The 16,365-nt window shown below is 41.1% G+C and overlaps 1 protein-coding gene across 1 annotated transcript in view; it reads left to right on the top strand.

The window, feature by feature from the left end:
• The window catches only part of LOC126457406 (intraflagellar transport protein 140 homolog), a 262,614-nt gene that overhangs the window by 206,477 nt on the left and 39,772 nt on the right, over window positions 1-16,365 (top strand). Inside the window, exon 21 of the mRNA XM_050093673.1 lies at window positions 15,295-15,513. Within this exon, the coding sequence (XP_049949630.1) occupies window positions 15,295-15,513 (219 nt within the window). The remainder of the gene's footprint in view (window positions 1-15,294; window positions 15,514-16,365) is intronic.

Genomic DNA, 16,365 nt, shown 5'->3' on the forward strand with positions numbered 1-16,365 from the left:
ATATATATATATATATATATATATATATATATATATATATATAGGAAAGAAGGAAACATTCCACGTGGGAAAGATTATATATAAAATCAAAGATGAGGTGACTTACCGAACGAAAGCGCTGGCAGGTCGATAGACACACAAACAAACACAAACATACACACAAAATTCAAGCTTTCGCAACAAACTGTTGCCTCATCAGGAAAGAGGGAAGGAGAGGGGAAGACGAAAGGAAGTGGGTTTTAAGGGAGAGGGTAAGGAGTCATTCCAATCCCGGGAGCGGAAAGACTTACCTTAGGGGGAAAAAAAGACAGGTATACACTCGCACACACGCACTTATCCATCCACACATACAGACACAAGCAGACATATTTAAAGACAAAGAGTTTGGGCAGAGATGTCAGTCGAGGCAGAAGTGTAGAGGCAAAGAAGTTGTTGAAAGACAGGTGAGGTATGAGTGGCGGCAACTTGAAATTAGCGGAGATTGAGGCCTGGCGGATGACGAGAAGAGAGGATATACTGAAGGGCAAGTTCCCATCTCCGGAGTTCGGATAGGTTGGTGTTGGTGGGAAGTATCCAGATAACCCGGACGGTGTAACACTGTGCCAAGATGTGCTGGCTGTGCACCAAGGCATGTTTAGCCACAGGGTGATCCTCATTACCAACAAACACTGTCTGCCTGTGTCCATTCATTGGAATGGACAGTTTGTTGCTGGTCATTCCCACATAGAATGCATCACAGTGTAGGCAGGTCAGTTGGTAAATCACGTGGGTGCTTTCACACGTGGCTCTGCCTTTGATCATGTACACCTTCCGGGTTACAGGACTGGAGTAGGTGGTGGTGGGAGGGTGCATGGGACAGGTTTTGCATCGGGGGCGGTTACAAGGATAGGAGCCAGAGGGTAGGGAAGGTGGTTTGGGGATTTCATAGGCTTGAACTAACAGGTTACGAAGGTTAGGTGGACGGCGGAAAGACACTCTTGGCGGAGTGGGGAGGATTTCAGGAAGGATGGATCTCATTTCAGGGCAGGATTTGAGGAAGTCGTATCCCTGCTGGAGAGCCACATTCAGAGTCTGGTCCAGTCCCGGAAAGTATCCTGTCACAAGTGGGGCACTTTTGTGGTTCTTCTGTGGGGGATTCTGGGTTTGAGGGGACGAGGAAGTGGCTCTGGTTATTTGCTTCTGTACCAGGTCGGGAGGGTAGTTGCGGGATGCGAAAGCTGTTTTCAGGTTGTTGGTGTACTGATTCAGGGATTCCGGACTGGAGCAGATTCGTTTGCCACGAAGACCTAGGCTGTAGGGAAGGGACCGTTTGATGTGGAATGGGTGGCAGCTGTCATAATGGAGGTACTGTTGCTTGTTGGTGGGTTTGATGTGGACGGACGTGTGAAGTTGGCCATTGGACAGGTGGAGGTCAATGTCAAGGAAAGTGGCATGGGATTTGGAATAGGACCAGGTGAATCTGATGGAACCAAAGGAGTTGAGGTTGGAGAGGAAATTCTGGAGTTCTTCTTCACTGTGAGTCCAGATCATAAAAATGTCATCAATAAATCTGTGCCAAACTTTGGGTTGGCAGACTTGGGTAACCAAGAAGGCTTCCTCTAAGCGACCCATGAATAGGTTGGCATACGAGGGAGCCATCCTGGTACCCATGGCTGTTCCCTTTAATTGTTGGTATGTCTGGCCTTCAAAAGTGAAGATCCCCCACAGAACGTATCTCTGCCTACGTAGATCAACACCTTCAACCCATTACATGCAGTCTCCCATCCTTCATCAAAGACACCAACCACTTTCTTGAACGCCTGGAATCCTTACCCAATCTGTTACCCCCGGAAACCATCCTTGTAACCATTGACGCCACGTCCTTATACACAAATATTCCGCACGTCCAGGGCCTCGCTGCGATGGAGCATTTCCTTTCACGCCGATCACCTACCACCCTACCTAAAACCTCTTTCCTCATTACCTTAGCCAGCTTCATCCTGACCCACAACTTCTTCACTTTTGAAGGCCAGACATACCAACAATTAAAGGGAACAGCCATGGGTACCAGGATGGCCCCCTCGTATGCCAACCTATTCATGGGTCGCTTAGAGGAAGCCTTCTTGGTTACCCAAGTCTGCCAACCCAAAGTTTGGTACAGATTTATTGATGACATCTTTATGATCTGGACTCACAGTGAAGAAGAACTCCAGAATTTCCTCTCCAACCTCAACTCCTTTGGTTCCATCAGATTCACCTGGTCCTATTCCAAATCCCATGCCACTTTCCTTGACGTTGACCTCCACCTGTCCAATGGCCAACTTCACACGTCCGTCCACATCAAACCCACCAACAAGCAACAGTACCTCCATTATGACAGCTGCCACCCATTCCACATCAAACGGTCCCTTCCCTACAGCCTAGGTCTTCGTGGCAAACGAATCTGCTCCAGTCCGGAATCCCTGAATCAGTACACCAACAACCTGAAAACAGCTTTCGCATCCCGCAACTACCCTCCCGACCTGGTACAGAAGCAAATAACCAGAGCCACTTCCTCGTCCCCTCAAACCCAGAATCCCCCACAGAAGAACCACAAAAGTGCCCCACTTGTGACAGGATACTTTCCGGGACTGGACCAGACTCTGAATGTGGCTCTCCAGCAGGGATACGACTTCCTCAAATCCTGCCCTGAAATGAGATCCATCCTTCCTGAAATCCTCCCCACTCCGCCAAGAGTGTCTTTCCACCGTCCACCTAACCTTCGTAACCTGTTAGTTCAAGCCTATGAAATCCCCAAACCACCTTCCCTACCCTCTGGCTCCTATCCTTGTAACCGCCCCCGATGCAAAACCTGTCCCATGCACCCTCCCACCACCACCTACTCCAGTCCTGTAACCCGGAAGGTGTACATGATCAAAGGCAGAGCCACGTGTGAAAGCACCCACGTGATTTACCAACTGACCTGCCTACACTGTGATGCATTCTATGTGGGAATGACCAGCAACAAACTGTCCATTCCAATGAATGGACACAGGCAGACAGTGTTTGTTGGTAATGAGGATCACCCTGTGGCTAAACATGCCTTGGTGCACAGCCAGCACATCTTGGCACAGTGTTACACCGTCCGGGTTATCTGGATACTTCCCACCAACACCAACCTATCCGAACTCCGGAGATGGGAACTTGCCCTTCAGTATATCCTCTCTTCTCGTCATCCGCCAGGCCTCAATCTCCGCTAATTTCAAGTTGCCGCCACTCATACCTCACCTGTCTTTCAACAACTTCTTTGCCTCTACACTTCTGCCTCGACTGACATCTCTGCCCAAACTCTTTGTCTTTAAATATGTCTGCTTGTGTCTGTATGTGTGGATGGATAAGTGCGTGTGTGCGAGTGTATACCTGTCTTTTTTTCCCCCTAAGGTAAGTCTTTCCGCTCCCGGGATTGGAATGACTCCTTACCCTCTCCCTTAAAACCCACTTCCTTTCGTCTTCCCCTCTCCTTCCCTCTTTCCTGATGAGGCAACAGTTTGTTGCGAAAGCTTGAATTTTGTGTGTATGTTTGTGTTTGTTTGTGTGTCTATCGACCTGCCAGCGCTTTCGTTCGGTAAGTCACCTCATCTTTGATTTTTTTTATATATATATATAAGTGCATCACCTGTAAAAAGTCAGAGGTTACTATTAATATTGTCTCCAAGGCCATTAATAAACAACATGAACAGCAAGGGTCCCAACACATTTCCCTGGGGAGTTACTTCTACATCTGACAGTTACTCTCCATCCAATATAATATCCTACGTCCTCCCTACCACAAAGTCCTCAATCCAGTCACAATTTCACTTGATACCCCATATGATCATATTTTTGACAATTAGCTTAGGTGTGGTGTAGGTGTGGTACTGAGTCAAATGCTCTTCAAGAACCAAGAAATACTATGTCTCCCTGGCTGCCTTGATCCAAAGCTTTCAGTATGTCATGCAAGAAAAGTGCAAGTTGGGTTTCGCATTATTTCAGATTCCATTCTGATGAGCATTGAAGAGGTCATTCTGTTCAAGATACCTCATTACATTTGAGCTCAGAATATGTTCTAAGATTGTATAACAAATTGATGTCAAGGATATTGGATGATAGTTGTGTGGATCACTTCTTCTATCCTTCTTGTAACTCAGCTGCAGATTCAGTATATAATCTGACAGAGATCTAGTTGGACCCTGGAGATTTGTTTAAAATTGAACAAAGCTGATTCTGAACACCACTGACAATAATACTTATTTCATTCACTTTTTCAGTGGTAAGGGTATTAAATTGCGGAAATTTTCATGGGTTTTCCTTTGTAAAGGAACATTTGAAAGTGGAGTTCAGCTTTTGCTTTGCTACCATCCGTTTCAGTTCCTGTCTCATTTACTAGAGATTGGACACTAACATTGGTGCCACTGACAACTTCTACATACAATGAGAACTTCTTTGGGTTTTGTGAAATATCATTGGACAATATTCTGCTATGGTACTCATTGAAGGCATCACATATTATTGTCTTGACAGCCAAATGCATTTAATTCAGTGTCTCTCTGTCTACAGCCCTACACTTTGTTTTACACCTGTTATGCAATAACCTCTGTTTCTTTATAGTGTCTTTACAGTGACTGTATACCATGGAGGTTCCCTCCCATATGAACTGTTCTACTGGGTACATATCTATCCACTGAATGGTCAACTATTCATTTAAACTTGAGTCATAGTTCATGCTCCTGCCCTGTGCTGGATCTTTCAATTTCCTCATTGAGATATGAAACTACTGATTTTTTATCTAGTTTACTGAACATGTATATATCTTTCTGCTTGTATTAGTTTTTGTTTGGTAATCATTGTTGCCACAACTGCATCCTTGTCACTGATACCAGTTTCTATGTGGACATTCTCAAACAAGTCAGGTCTGTTTGTTGCCATTAAATCCAGTATACACTGAAACCCCACTTTTACATTTTTCAAGGGACTTCAGAAAAATGGCATAAAATGTGGGAAATAATGTTGTAAGCTGTAAAAGTTACGTATAGGATACCCCCATGCATTTTCACACTTTATTTAAGGTATATGTACATAATAGGCATCAAAATACTTGTCACACACTTGTTTATTATCTAATAAAGGTTTATTACCCAAAAAAATCACTGATGTAACGTAAACCTATAACTGTCTAGGGAGTAGAAATGACTGACTCAATTTCATACATCGTAGTCAATGTTTCTGGAAAGCATGCAGCTGTCATTCATTATTTAAACAATAAAACACTGCACCAGTTACATAGTTTCTCATGCTTAGCACCATGAGTTTTAAGAATTTTTTCTCATTGTCAAGTGCTAATATTACAAAAGTATTTTGTGTGGTGTTTGCATATCTTTTATGTGGTCAAAATGAGATTTTCACTCTGCAGCAGAGTGTGCGCTGATATGAAACTTCCTGGCAGATTAAAACTGTGTGCCCGACTGAGACTCGAACTCGGGACCTTTGCCTTTCGCGGGCAAGTGCTCTACCATCTGAGCTACCGAAGCACGACTCACGCCCGGTCCTCACAGCTTTACTTCTGCCAGTATCTCGTCTCCTACCTTCCAAACTTTACAGAAGCTCTCCTGTGAACCTTGCAGAACTAGCACTCCTGAAAGAAAGGATACTGCGGAGACATCGCTTAGCCACAGCCTGGGGGATGTTTCCAGAATGAGATTTTCACTTTGCAGCGGAGTGTGCGCTGGTATGAAACTTCCTGGCAGATTAAAACTGTGTGCCCGACCGAGACTCGAACTCGGGACCTTTGCCTTTCGCGGGCAAGTGCTCTACCATATTTTTTATTTTATGTGCTGTTTGCATATGTGTTGTTCTGTGTTTCCTGCACTGCAGTCATCTTTTTGAGTTTATCAGGTACTGTGCTTCCTCAGTCATGTAGGAAACCACACAGACACAAACTGTAACTCACATTGTTTGTTTTTATAACTCTCACAAAAAATACATACATAAATACTGCACTTGACAATGAGAATAAATTCTCAAAACACGATTTGCTCAGCATGAAAAAATATGTAATTGGCACCCTTTAAACCAAAAAAATTTGAGCAGTGCAAAGTGAGTGATCAGTGAAGATGTCAACTAGCCAAACAAGTGGCCAAATTATGAAACATGCTAAATACAAAGGTGTCGACGAGCACAAAAATCATGAAACTGTAAATACGCAATAGAGACAGTTTGAAAATGGTTGTGATCGGTCATGATATCTGTATTCGAATGAAACTACAAATGAACCTAGTTTCTCCCATCAGGCACTGTGCCGAGCGGAACTTGACAGTGATAGGAAATAGGTCATGTATTGTTCCAATTTTTATACGCTTACCACTTCGGATCTGCTGAGTAGAGTGCCCTGGTGTCAAGAAACTTAACCTCATAATGTTTGTAAACATTACTTGACGGCCAAAATCATGCCAGCATCAGTTTACGTCAGTTTGTTTTTTCTCCACCAACATTTTCTCATAAAGCATAATTTGCAGGGAAATTGTTAATATGTTGATGCAAAATAGGGTGCGAATTAACTTTGTAGACATAATAAATTTGACGGGAGCAACAAAAAATGTCTAAATGGTAGGAAAACATTAATTCCAGTAATGTAAAAGTGTGGTTATACTGTATTTCTATCATGAATGAGGTTCCTAACTATGTGTTTGAGGTAGTTTTCAGAGAAAGCATTTAGTAATGTTTCACAGGATGTCTTATCATGTGCACCATTAACAAGACTGTAATTTCCCCAATTAACTTTTGGATGATTAAAACCTTCGCTGGTGTTACAGTGCGATTGGGGAACTTATGTACAAGTGAAGTGAGGTTTTTTCTTAAGTTTTCAGTCACACCAGGAGATGAGTCTGGTGAGTGACAGAAGGATCCATTTATCAGTTTATACCCCCTACCGCAAGACTGAGTCCTGCACAAACAATCTCACATGTGGCTTCAATTTCTATCTCAGTGGATATGAGTTTCTTGACTACTGCGACAAATACACCACCTCCATTTTCCACTTGCCTATCCTTTCAATATACACTTAAATTTTCCCCAAAAATCTCACTACTATATATTCCAGGTTTCAATTAGCTTTCTGTACCTAGTATTATGTGAACTTCACTGCTTTTCATGAGTGCTTCAAACTCTGGCACTTTGTTGTGAATGCTTCAGTAGTGTACCATTAGGATTGTAATACTCTCACCTGTGAGAGGCGTTTCTTTCTATGTTAAATTGATATTCCTGGGTTCCCCACTGCTATTGTTATCTGGATTGGATGGAGAGTCACCTAACCTAAAAACCCTGCTACCTGATTAGCAGCCCTTGATGTGTAGAGCACAGCTGACCCAGTTCTCAACACTATGGCGCATGTCCAGGAAGTCACAGCCTAGCTTATCACAGAACCTTCAAAGTCTCTGGTTCAGTCATTCCACTTGTCTCAGAGCCAAAGGGGCATGATCACTTCTTGAGACAATGCTGCAATTTGTGAGCTTCATTGAAGCTCCACAAGGCTGGTCCTCTCAACCTTCTCTGCCAGTCGCTGCAATGAACCAAGTACGACCTCGGAGCTGAAATGATGGGCATCATTTTTTCCAACATGCACCACAAACTGCAGTTGGTTGCACCCTGTTCCCTTGATGTCTGCTAGATTGGCATCTTCAACATATTGAATGAGGTTCCCATGTGTACGCATTGAGTGCATCTGGTGCCCTTTCCTGTCCCTTGCTGCCATTTCCATAAGGGGTACATCATCCGCTGTATATTTGAAATGCTGACAATTAATAGACCCCTAAGCTTTTGCATTTGACTCTTCTTGACACTGGACAATAACAGGTGGAGTGACTCTCACTAATTCGAACTTGTTGGTTAGGGGTATCAGTACAACACCCTGAGTCCTTGCTGGTCCCCATCCACCCTGTACATGACACCTAGATCTACCACTGACAAGCCACTCCCAGTCAAGTGGACGAGTAATGGCAGATCCTGTACTTTTTGCAGTGGAGACAGAATCCACAGGAGAGGGTAGTACCTTAGGCACCCCTGGCACCAGTATCACAGGTACACAACTCTCGGGAGCTCTTCCAAAACACTGATTCGCAACAGCTGCGAATTGTTTGACAGTAGTCAAGGTGATTTCCAGCTGCTTACAAACGTCAACCAAGTCATCCCATGTTCTAGAACAGCAGTCACAGTGGGGCTGCATTTCGGCTGGTGCAATGTATTACAAGGCAGTGAACAAGTTATCTTTCAATCTGTTGAGCTAAAAAGTTGCTAATTCCCAATAAGAATTGAAGCAAATACACAAAATGAGATTTCTGTTAAGGCAACACAAAAGTCTGTGGTAAAAATTACTAGTTTCCTAAAAGATTTTGAGGTTAATTATAGTTGTTAGCAAATATAAAAACAGCATTAATTTATGATAAATGCAAATGACATATATGGGCTGCAACTTTTTAAGGGAGAACTGTATGTGACACAATATGTTAGTTAGACTATCTGCTACAGCAACTAAATCACAAACGCAGATTTAGTACAAATTGTTTGTAGATTATGCAAAGAACAATGGTAGATTCTAAAAATTCTCAAAAATGCTCATTTATTTGCATTGATATACAATGAAATTCAAGGGTGATGTATTCTTTGGCAAAACTGGTAACAAAAAACGCTGATTTGCTAAGAAATAAGTTATATATCTTACCAGTAACTTATAAAAATATAGTTCCTCAGAAATGAACTATTTTACACGTAACTGAACAATAAAAAATTAAATAACAGTTGTTTTGAATGAGGATAGGCCTACTTTTCTCAAAAATTTTAAAAGAACACAATTTTAAGCCTATAATTGGTGATAATAGTACAAGTTTATCACAGCACTCGCAAATGTTAGAAATTTCACAATATATCACAGTACAAGCAGGTATTGATACAATCAATGACAGACTAAGGTTCACATAATGGAAAATTCTGAAGTTGGCTTTTGTATACAAATAAATATGCTTATTGCACGTATTTTTCACTTCGTTGTGTCTGTGCCCATTTCCACACTGGGGTGCCAAAGAAGAACACTGCAACACGAGTTTACCTTGGTCAGAATCACTAAAATGTGCAGCACCAACAAACTTGCTCTGTACACTGTATTAACAATAAACATTCACTACATTCCCTTAAATTTTTTGTGCTACACCAACTAAATATAAAGCTTCTGCCTCCGCAGTACCATTTACATTCTATGATGCCTTAATATTTAGTTCATTACATTGGTTCTATTTTAACGAAAATTTACCTGCATCTGTAATGACAGAGGTTAGTTTCATTACTGTTTTACAGTCTGATAATATGACCTGTATTATAGTATAAGGCAAGACTCTATTCATGCAAGAGGGCTATCATTAATGCCATAACATTTTAGTTTGGTAATTATAATTTGGATATCCTTAAATAACTCCGTCTTCAGGCCACAAGTGGCCTACTGGGACCATCTGACCGCCGTGGCATCCTCAGTAGAGGATGCGGATAGGAGGGGCGTGGGGTCAGCACACCACTCTCCCATTCGTTACGATGGTATTCTTGACCAAAGCTGCTACTATTCAGTCGAGTAGCTCCTCAATTGGCATCACGAGGCTGAGTGCACCCCAAAAAATGGCAACAGTGCATGGCGGCCTGGATGGTCACCCATCCACATGCTGACCACGCCCAACAGTGCTTAACTTCGGTGATCTCACAGGAACCGGTGTATCCACTGTGGCAAGGTCATTCCCCAGAATTTGGTGATCTACAAAATGAAAATAAAATGGCAACTATTCAGCCAAAACTGGAGGAGGATAGCAGAGGCTTTAAGAAACTTCTGCATAGTGTTATCAGAAGTAAAAAGAAACCCATAAAGACACTTGAAGATGAAAATGGAAATCTGGTTAAAAAAGAAAGCCACATCAGATAAGTCTTGATGGACCATTTTGACCATGTACTGAATGGATCAGTTGTAACATTTAATCAGATATTCAGACCTACAGCGAGGAGCCTCCAATCACCTGTACAGAAACAATGACAGCTGTAAAATGTATGCCGAAGGAAATTGCCTGTGTGCAGATGAAGTGAATGTGGACATGAAGAAGGCAGGTGCACAGAACACTGTCCCAACACAAAAATTTGCTTGTAGACAGGAGCAAGAGTGTTATAATTTAGTTGTGTAAGAAAGGCAGTAGATGGAAGGTTACTAGTTACAGATTAATAACCCTGCCGTTGCATGGGTTGAAAATTTTAGAGAAGATCATATAAAGACGATTGAGAACAGTCCTAGAACCAAAGCTGGAATAGGAGCAGTATGACTTCAGAAGTAGAAATATGCCTTGGATCTAATTTTCATTATTCCCATGCTGATGGAAAAATACCAGAACAGAAACGAAAATCTGTTAATCGAGCTGCTTGGGGGAACAAAATGATAAGTGCCAAAATAAAAGTTTGGAGTTCAGAAGATTAAAGTTTGCAGTTGATCCACAAATCTGAATAATTTTATTCTAACGTCCATTTGGTTCTCAATGGCTTTTAATATTTATATTCTTCAACACAGGCTTAAAATGAGCAAAAAACAGACTATAAAATGTGAAATATACAAAAATAAGCACTACTGTTATGTAGATAACATTATATTACCCAAATCACATACACTAACAACAAAATATAGTGATAGATAATCATATGAAAACATTTACACAGAGTTACTGGAAGGCTTAAATGCATAGCTCATTATTTGAAAGTATTTAATCATTCATCACTGATGTGTCCGCAGTCCAAACATGTTGTTTTTACTGACAAGAAAAATCCATGATGAACGGGAGGTATGTAATGTAAGAGGGAGAGGACATTGACAGCTTCCTTCTTTTCAACGATTCTGGGTACATCATATTTTAATCAAAGAGCAAGAAATGGGCTTTCCTTCCTATATTTCTTACTTACTTCTTGCGAGATAACGTGACAGAATGCCTCGCTGATTAATAAAGATGGGTATTCAGAAGCCACCTTACACCTGCATAGATTCCTTATGTTGACAGCCAGACCATCAACAGTCTTCTTTCTGAAGACAAATGCTTCTTTCAAGTGTCTTATTTGAAAGAAATTCTACCTTTTCATGCTACAGACAGCAAATGGATTCTTCTTGGCTGAATTTCTGGCTGATATTAGACCGCTCTTCTGGACAGTTCACAGTTTGAATTTAGTGGCATGTATAATTTTCAACTGTCTCAAAATCTCTGTCAAATGTCCTCATCATTTGACCACTAACGGGCAAGTAGTGCTCCATGACTGGAAATCATCCAGATGATATTATACACTGCTGGAATAGACCCAGTTTCCAGTTCTTATTTTGGTCACAGCATTTGTTAGAAATTGCAATGAGAGTCTTTTAATTTACATCGATTTTGATTATTGCTATTTTCATCATTATCATTGATGTTGCTGTTGTTGTTATTATTATTATTATTATGTATATGAATATAAATGAAGACGAAACTTCCTAGCAGATTAAAACTGTGTGCCGGACCGAGACTCACATTTGGGGCCTTTGCCTTTCACAGGCTCTCTGTGCGGACGGGGCATGAGTCATGCTTGGGTAGCTCAGACGGTGGAACATTTGCCCGCGAAAGGCAAAGGTCCCAAGTTTGAGTCTTGGTCTGGCACACAGTTTTAATCTTCCAGGAAGTTTCATATCATGCACACTCCACTGCAGAGTGAAAATCTCATTCTATAAATGAAGATACATACATACACACACCATCAAGCTCTCAACAGCAAACATTCAGTAATAACATCGTATCATGCATTTCAGGAACATAACAGTATGTACATGCAATTACCATTATATTCATGAAACGTACTTAGTACAAAAAAATTGAAAATTTATATACTTCTCAGTCAACTTAGTTGTGAGGAATTTACTCAGGATCCTGGTCAGAGATATCAGAATCACTAAGAACATCTTCATTTTCTTGTAACTCGTCAAATGTGGCTATAATTTCAGAAGACGTAGTGCAGGCCATTTTACCTGTCACTTGCCGTATTGTTCCCATGGCAGGCAGCCATTGCCATTTACCATGAAACATTGCCCTGACATCTGTTGAGTGCAGTTAGAACTTTTTTCCTGGTGTATTATATCCTGCTGCTCATAGGTAGCACCAATTGCCCTATAACACAAGAAACATGTCTGTGGCACTTACAACGGTGTTCCCTGAGTCACTCAGTTGTGTTCCTAAATGTGAAAAAATTATATGGTAGTGTTGCAAGAGAGAAGGCCTGGGAGTGCCTAAGGGACAGGAGTGTAGCTGAAGCGGGCGGTCTTTATGGTTTCAGACAATGATAGGCAATGTACAGTCCCCACTGTTTTCATCATTGTTGTGGATGAAGAATATCAAGAAAAGATTTGGTGAACTTAATGTAGGGTGAAACAGGATAGGAAGTTCAGACCAGACTTATTGTGTAGAAATCCTTACTGCAGGAATACAATCTCCACACCAGTGAGACCAAGAAAACAATAATGGTAGTCAACCGAGATGGGAATCCCACAAATATGAAACTGGGAGATCACCAGCTAGGGTGTGTGGATAGTTTTCTGTATCTTAGAAGTATAATTTCCAGGGATAATTTGATTAGAAAGGAGATAAAGAACAGAGTAGAAAATGGTTCTGAACAGCTACCTCACACTAATATTGATCTATAGTATTCAAGCATGCATTCTCACAAAGAGAGAGTCATCAAGACATGAGGCATCAAAAATGAAATTTCTTAGATCCATCACCCAGAAGACAAAATTGGATAAGTTAAAGAATGAGGAGTTGAGGAAGAAAGCTGAAACAAGAGATCTCTTTGAGACTGAATCATCACATCTAGACTACAGTGCTACAGGCATGTAATGAGGTTTGAGCCTACCAGAACAGCCTGAATAAATTTGGAAGAGAGGCAGAAGGAAAATTCCCTGTAGATAGACTTAGAACCCTTTGGATGTTTATGATCTAGGATGACCTCACTGCCAGAGGGAGGACAGTGAGCGATGTTCCCCATGACAGATTATACTTGAATAGAAGGAAGTGGAAGAGGCTTATTAATAATATCCAGGGAACTGGAACTACGAGGTGCGGCTAGAAAAAAACCGGACTGATGCTGGAAAAAACATTTATTTACAATTATTTACAATTTCATGTTATCTCCTTCAATGTACTCTCCTCCTCGGTCTCTACACCGCTCCATACGAATTTTCCACTGTTCATAGCAATGCTGCAGATCATTTTCGGTAAGTCCATACATTACTTCCATCGCTTTTTCTTTTACTGCTTCAACAGTCTCAAATCTAGTTCCTTTCAAAGCGGACTTGACTTTAGGGAAAAGAAAAAAGTCACAGGGGGCCAAATCAGGTGAGTAGGGTGGATGATCTAAGATGGGAATGTTGTGTTTTGCCAAAAACGTCTTCACTGACAACGCACTGTGAGCTGGGGCATTGTCTTGGTGAAGGATCCATGACTTTTTTCTCCACAAATCGTTCCGTTTTCTCCATACTCGCTCACGTAGGGTAGCCAGGACGCTAATGTAGTAATGCTGATTCACTGTTTGTCCCTCTGGTACCCAATCAATGTGCACAATCCCTTTGATGTCAAAAAAAAACAATCATCATTGCCTTGAATTTCGATTTTGACATTCGTGCTTTTTTTTGTCGTGGAGAACCAGGAGTTTTCCAATGCATCGATTGGCGTTTAGTTTCGGGATCGTAAGTAAAAAACCACGATTCATCGCAAGTAATAACATTTTGTAAGAAGGTGGGATCACTTTCAATGTTTTCCAGGATGTCAGAACAAATCATTCTTCGGCGTTCTTTCTGTTCGATTGTGAGACACTTTGGAACCATTTTTGAACACACTTTGTTCATGTTGAAACTTTCATGAAGAATCTGCCTAACACTTTCCTTGTCAACTCCTGTTAACTCAGACACTGCTCTGATTGTTAAACGGCGATCTTGTCGAACAAGTTTACTGATTTTTTCAATGTTTGCATCAGTTTTTGCTGACAATGGTTTGCCAGTGCGAGTGTCATCACTGGTGTCTTCGCGGCCATCTTTAAATCGTTTAAACCACTCAAACACTTGTGTTCGCAATAAGCAATCATCGCCGTACACTTGTTGTAACATTACAAACGTTTCACTTGCAGATTTTCCTAGTTTGAAACAAAATTTGATGTTAACATGCTGTTCTTTCTGTACACTCAACATTTTCCGACGCACAGACAAAACGTCAACTACTTAAAACAGACGCCACGGGCAGACTGAGTGCAGGAGGCAGATGAAATTCGAGCAGTAGGCGGAGCGAGAGTCACGTGACAGGCCACGCGACTTTCAGCCTTATTGCATTCGTTTTATTGTTTCACCAGTACTAGTCCGGTTTTTTTCTAGCCACACCTCGTATATAATGATGATGAGAAACTCAAATGCTTCAGCGAGATAAGAGAATAAATCAATATCCTAATTTTTACTTGTGTAGTTTTGTTGGGACTTCATTTGGGAGGTCTTGTAAGACTTTCCCTAGGGAGCATCCTTTGCGAAAGTCAGATTAACAAATTCTACTTGTAAAAATGAGTCAATATTCTATGATAGGCTACTGTCTTAAAAACATGTGAAAAGAGTGGAAGGTGTGAAACTTTGCTTATCTCTACCTTAATAAAAAAAAAAAAGTGTTGGTACAGCGTAATTAAGTCTGTCAGGAAATACGTCCTGAGTAACTGATTGATTACTGAAAGAGTTTAATGGTAGTCCTATCAAGTCAGCAGAAAATTTCAATACTCTGCTAGAAAAAGCATCAGAGTGAGCAAAATACTATTTTTTTGTGATCTGATGAATTTTGTGATCTCCTTAGGAGTTGTGTTTTGAACTAATGTATGTTGGTAATTTCTGCCTGAGTAAATGTAATGCATCTAAATTTGTAAAAATGACTGAAAGTGTTGCTGAACTTTCAGGCAATGCCCTCCATCAGACCTAACTAATACAGAAAACACACACACAACTGCAGTGTCTCAGCCAGCTACATTGTACTGAAGCTGCAGCTTAATTGCTAATTATAAAATCACTGTCATGTCAACAGTAAAGTATCTTGCTGTGTCATTCTGGTAAACTTATTTAGATGTTATTTCTAGAGTTGTATTTAATATGTAATGATTTTACCTTATCCCTCTACAAACATTTATTCTTAATGTTTTTTACAGGTGATTCTAAACAAATTTCTTTGATATCTTCTAATTTGTTAATTGTAGGTGAAAGCTATGAAAGCACTTCTGAAATCAGGTGATACTGAACGTATTATCTACTTTGCAACTACATCACGACAACGTGACATCTACGTAATGGCAGCTAATTACCTTCAGTCATTAGACTGGCAATCTGATCCAGAAATTCTAAAGAATATAGTTGCTTTTTACACTAAGGGTCATGCTTATGATCTGCTTGCAAATTTTTATGTCGCTTGTGCCCAGGTAAGTGTATGTTTTTTGTTAATTCCATTGATAATACAATATTGTAAATTTTAATTCTAAATACAGACATCAGAAATTCAGCTTTAGGCCTAGTCCCTGTAAAAAGAAATTTTAGTCTAAATGCTTGTGTCAAAATAAGGAAGAACAACACTGAGGAAGGTCAGACATTCTGCTGATGCCTTGGTTATTAGAAATGGCTTATCCCAGTTTGAATCACATATGGTACACACTGGCACATTTAAAGCTCTGTGCATGTGTGGGCTCAGAGATAAAGTGCCCTATGTGTTGACACCCACAATCTTGCCACCACAAAATGTGCATGTTGTCCGTCCTTCAATAAAATGTCAGACAGATGCCCTGTACAATGTAATATTCTAGTCATGTACCTTAACAGATTCTTCAATTTGGTGTGGTGATCATCCAACACTGAGCAGCAATCACTAATCCAATTGATGGTCATTGTCTAAAGAGACTGCCAGTACTATGCTTGTCCATTCTCTTCTACATCTACATCTACATTGATACTCCGCAAGCCACCCAACGGTGTGTGGCGGAGGGCACTTTACGTGCCACTGTCATTACCTCCCTTTCCTGTTCCAGTCGCGTATGGTTCGCGGGAAGAACGACTGTCTGAAAGCCTCCGTGCGCGCTCTAATCTCTCTAATTTTACATTCGTGATCTCCTCGGGAGGTATAAGTAGGGGGAAGCAATATATTCGATACCTCATCCAGAAACGCACCCTCTCGAAACCTGGCGAGCAAGCTACACCGCGATGCAGAGCGCCTCTCTTGCAGAGTCTGCCACTTGAGTTTATTAAACATCTCCGTAACGCTATCACGGTTACCAAATAAC

Source organism: Schistocerca serialis, chromosome 2 (assembly GCF_023864345.2).
Source record: "Schistocerca serialis cubense isolate TAMUIC-IGC-003099 chromosome 2, iqSchSeri2.2, whole genome shotgun sequence".
Classification (NCBI taxonomy): Eukaryota; Metazoa; Arthropoda; class Insecta; order Orthoptera; family Acrididae; genus Schistocerca; species Schistocerca serialis.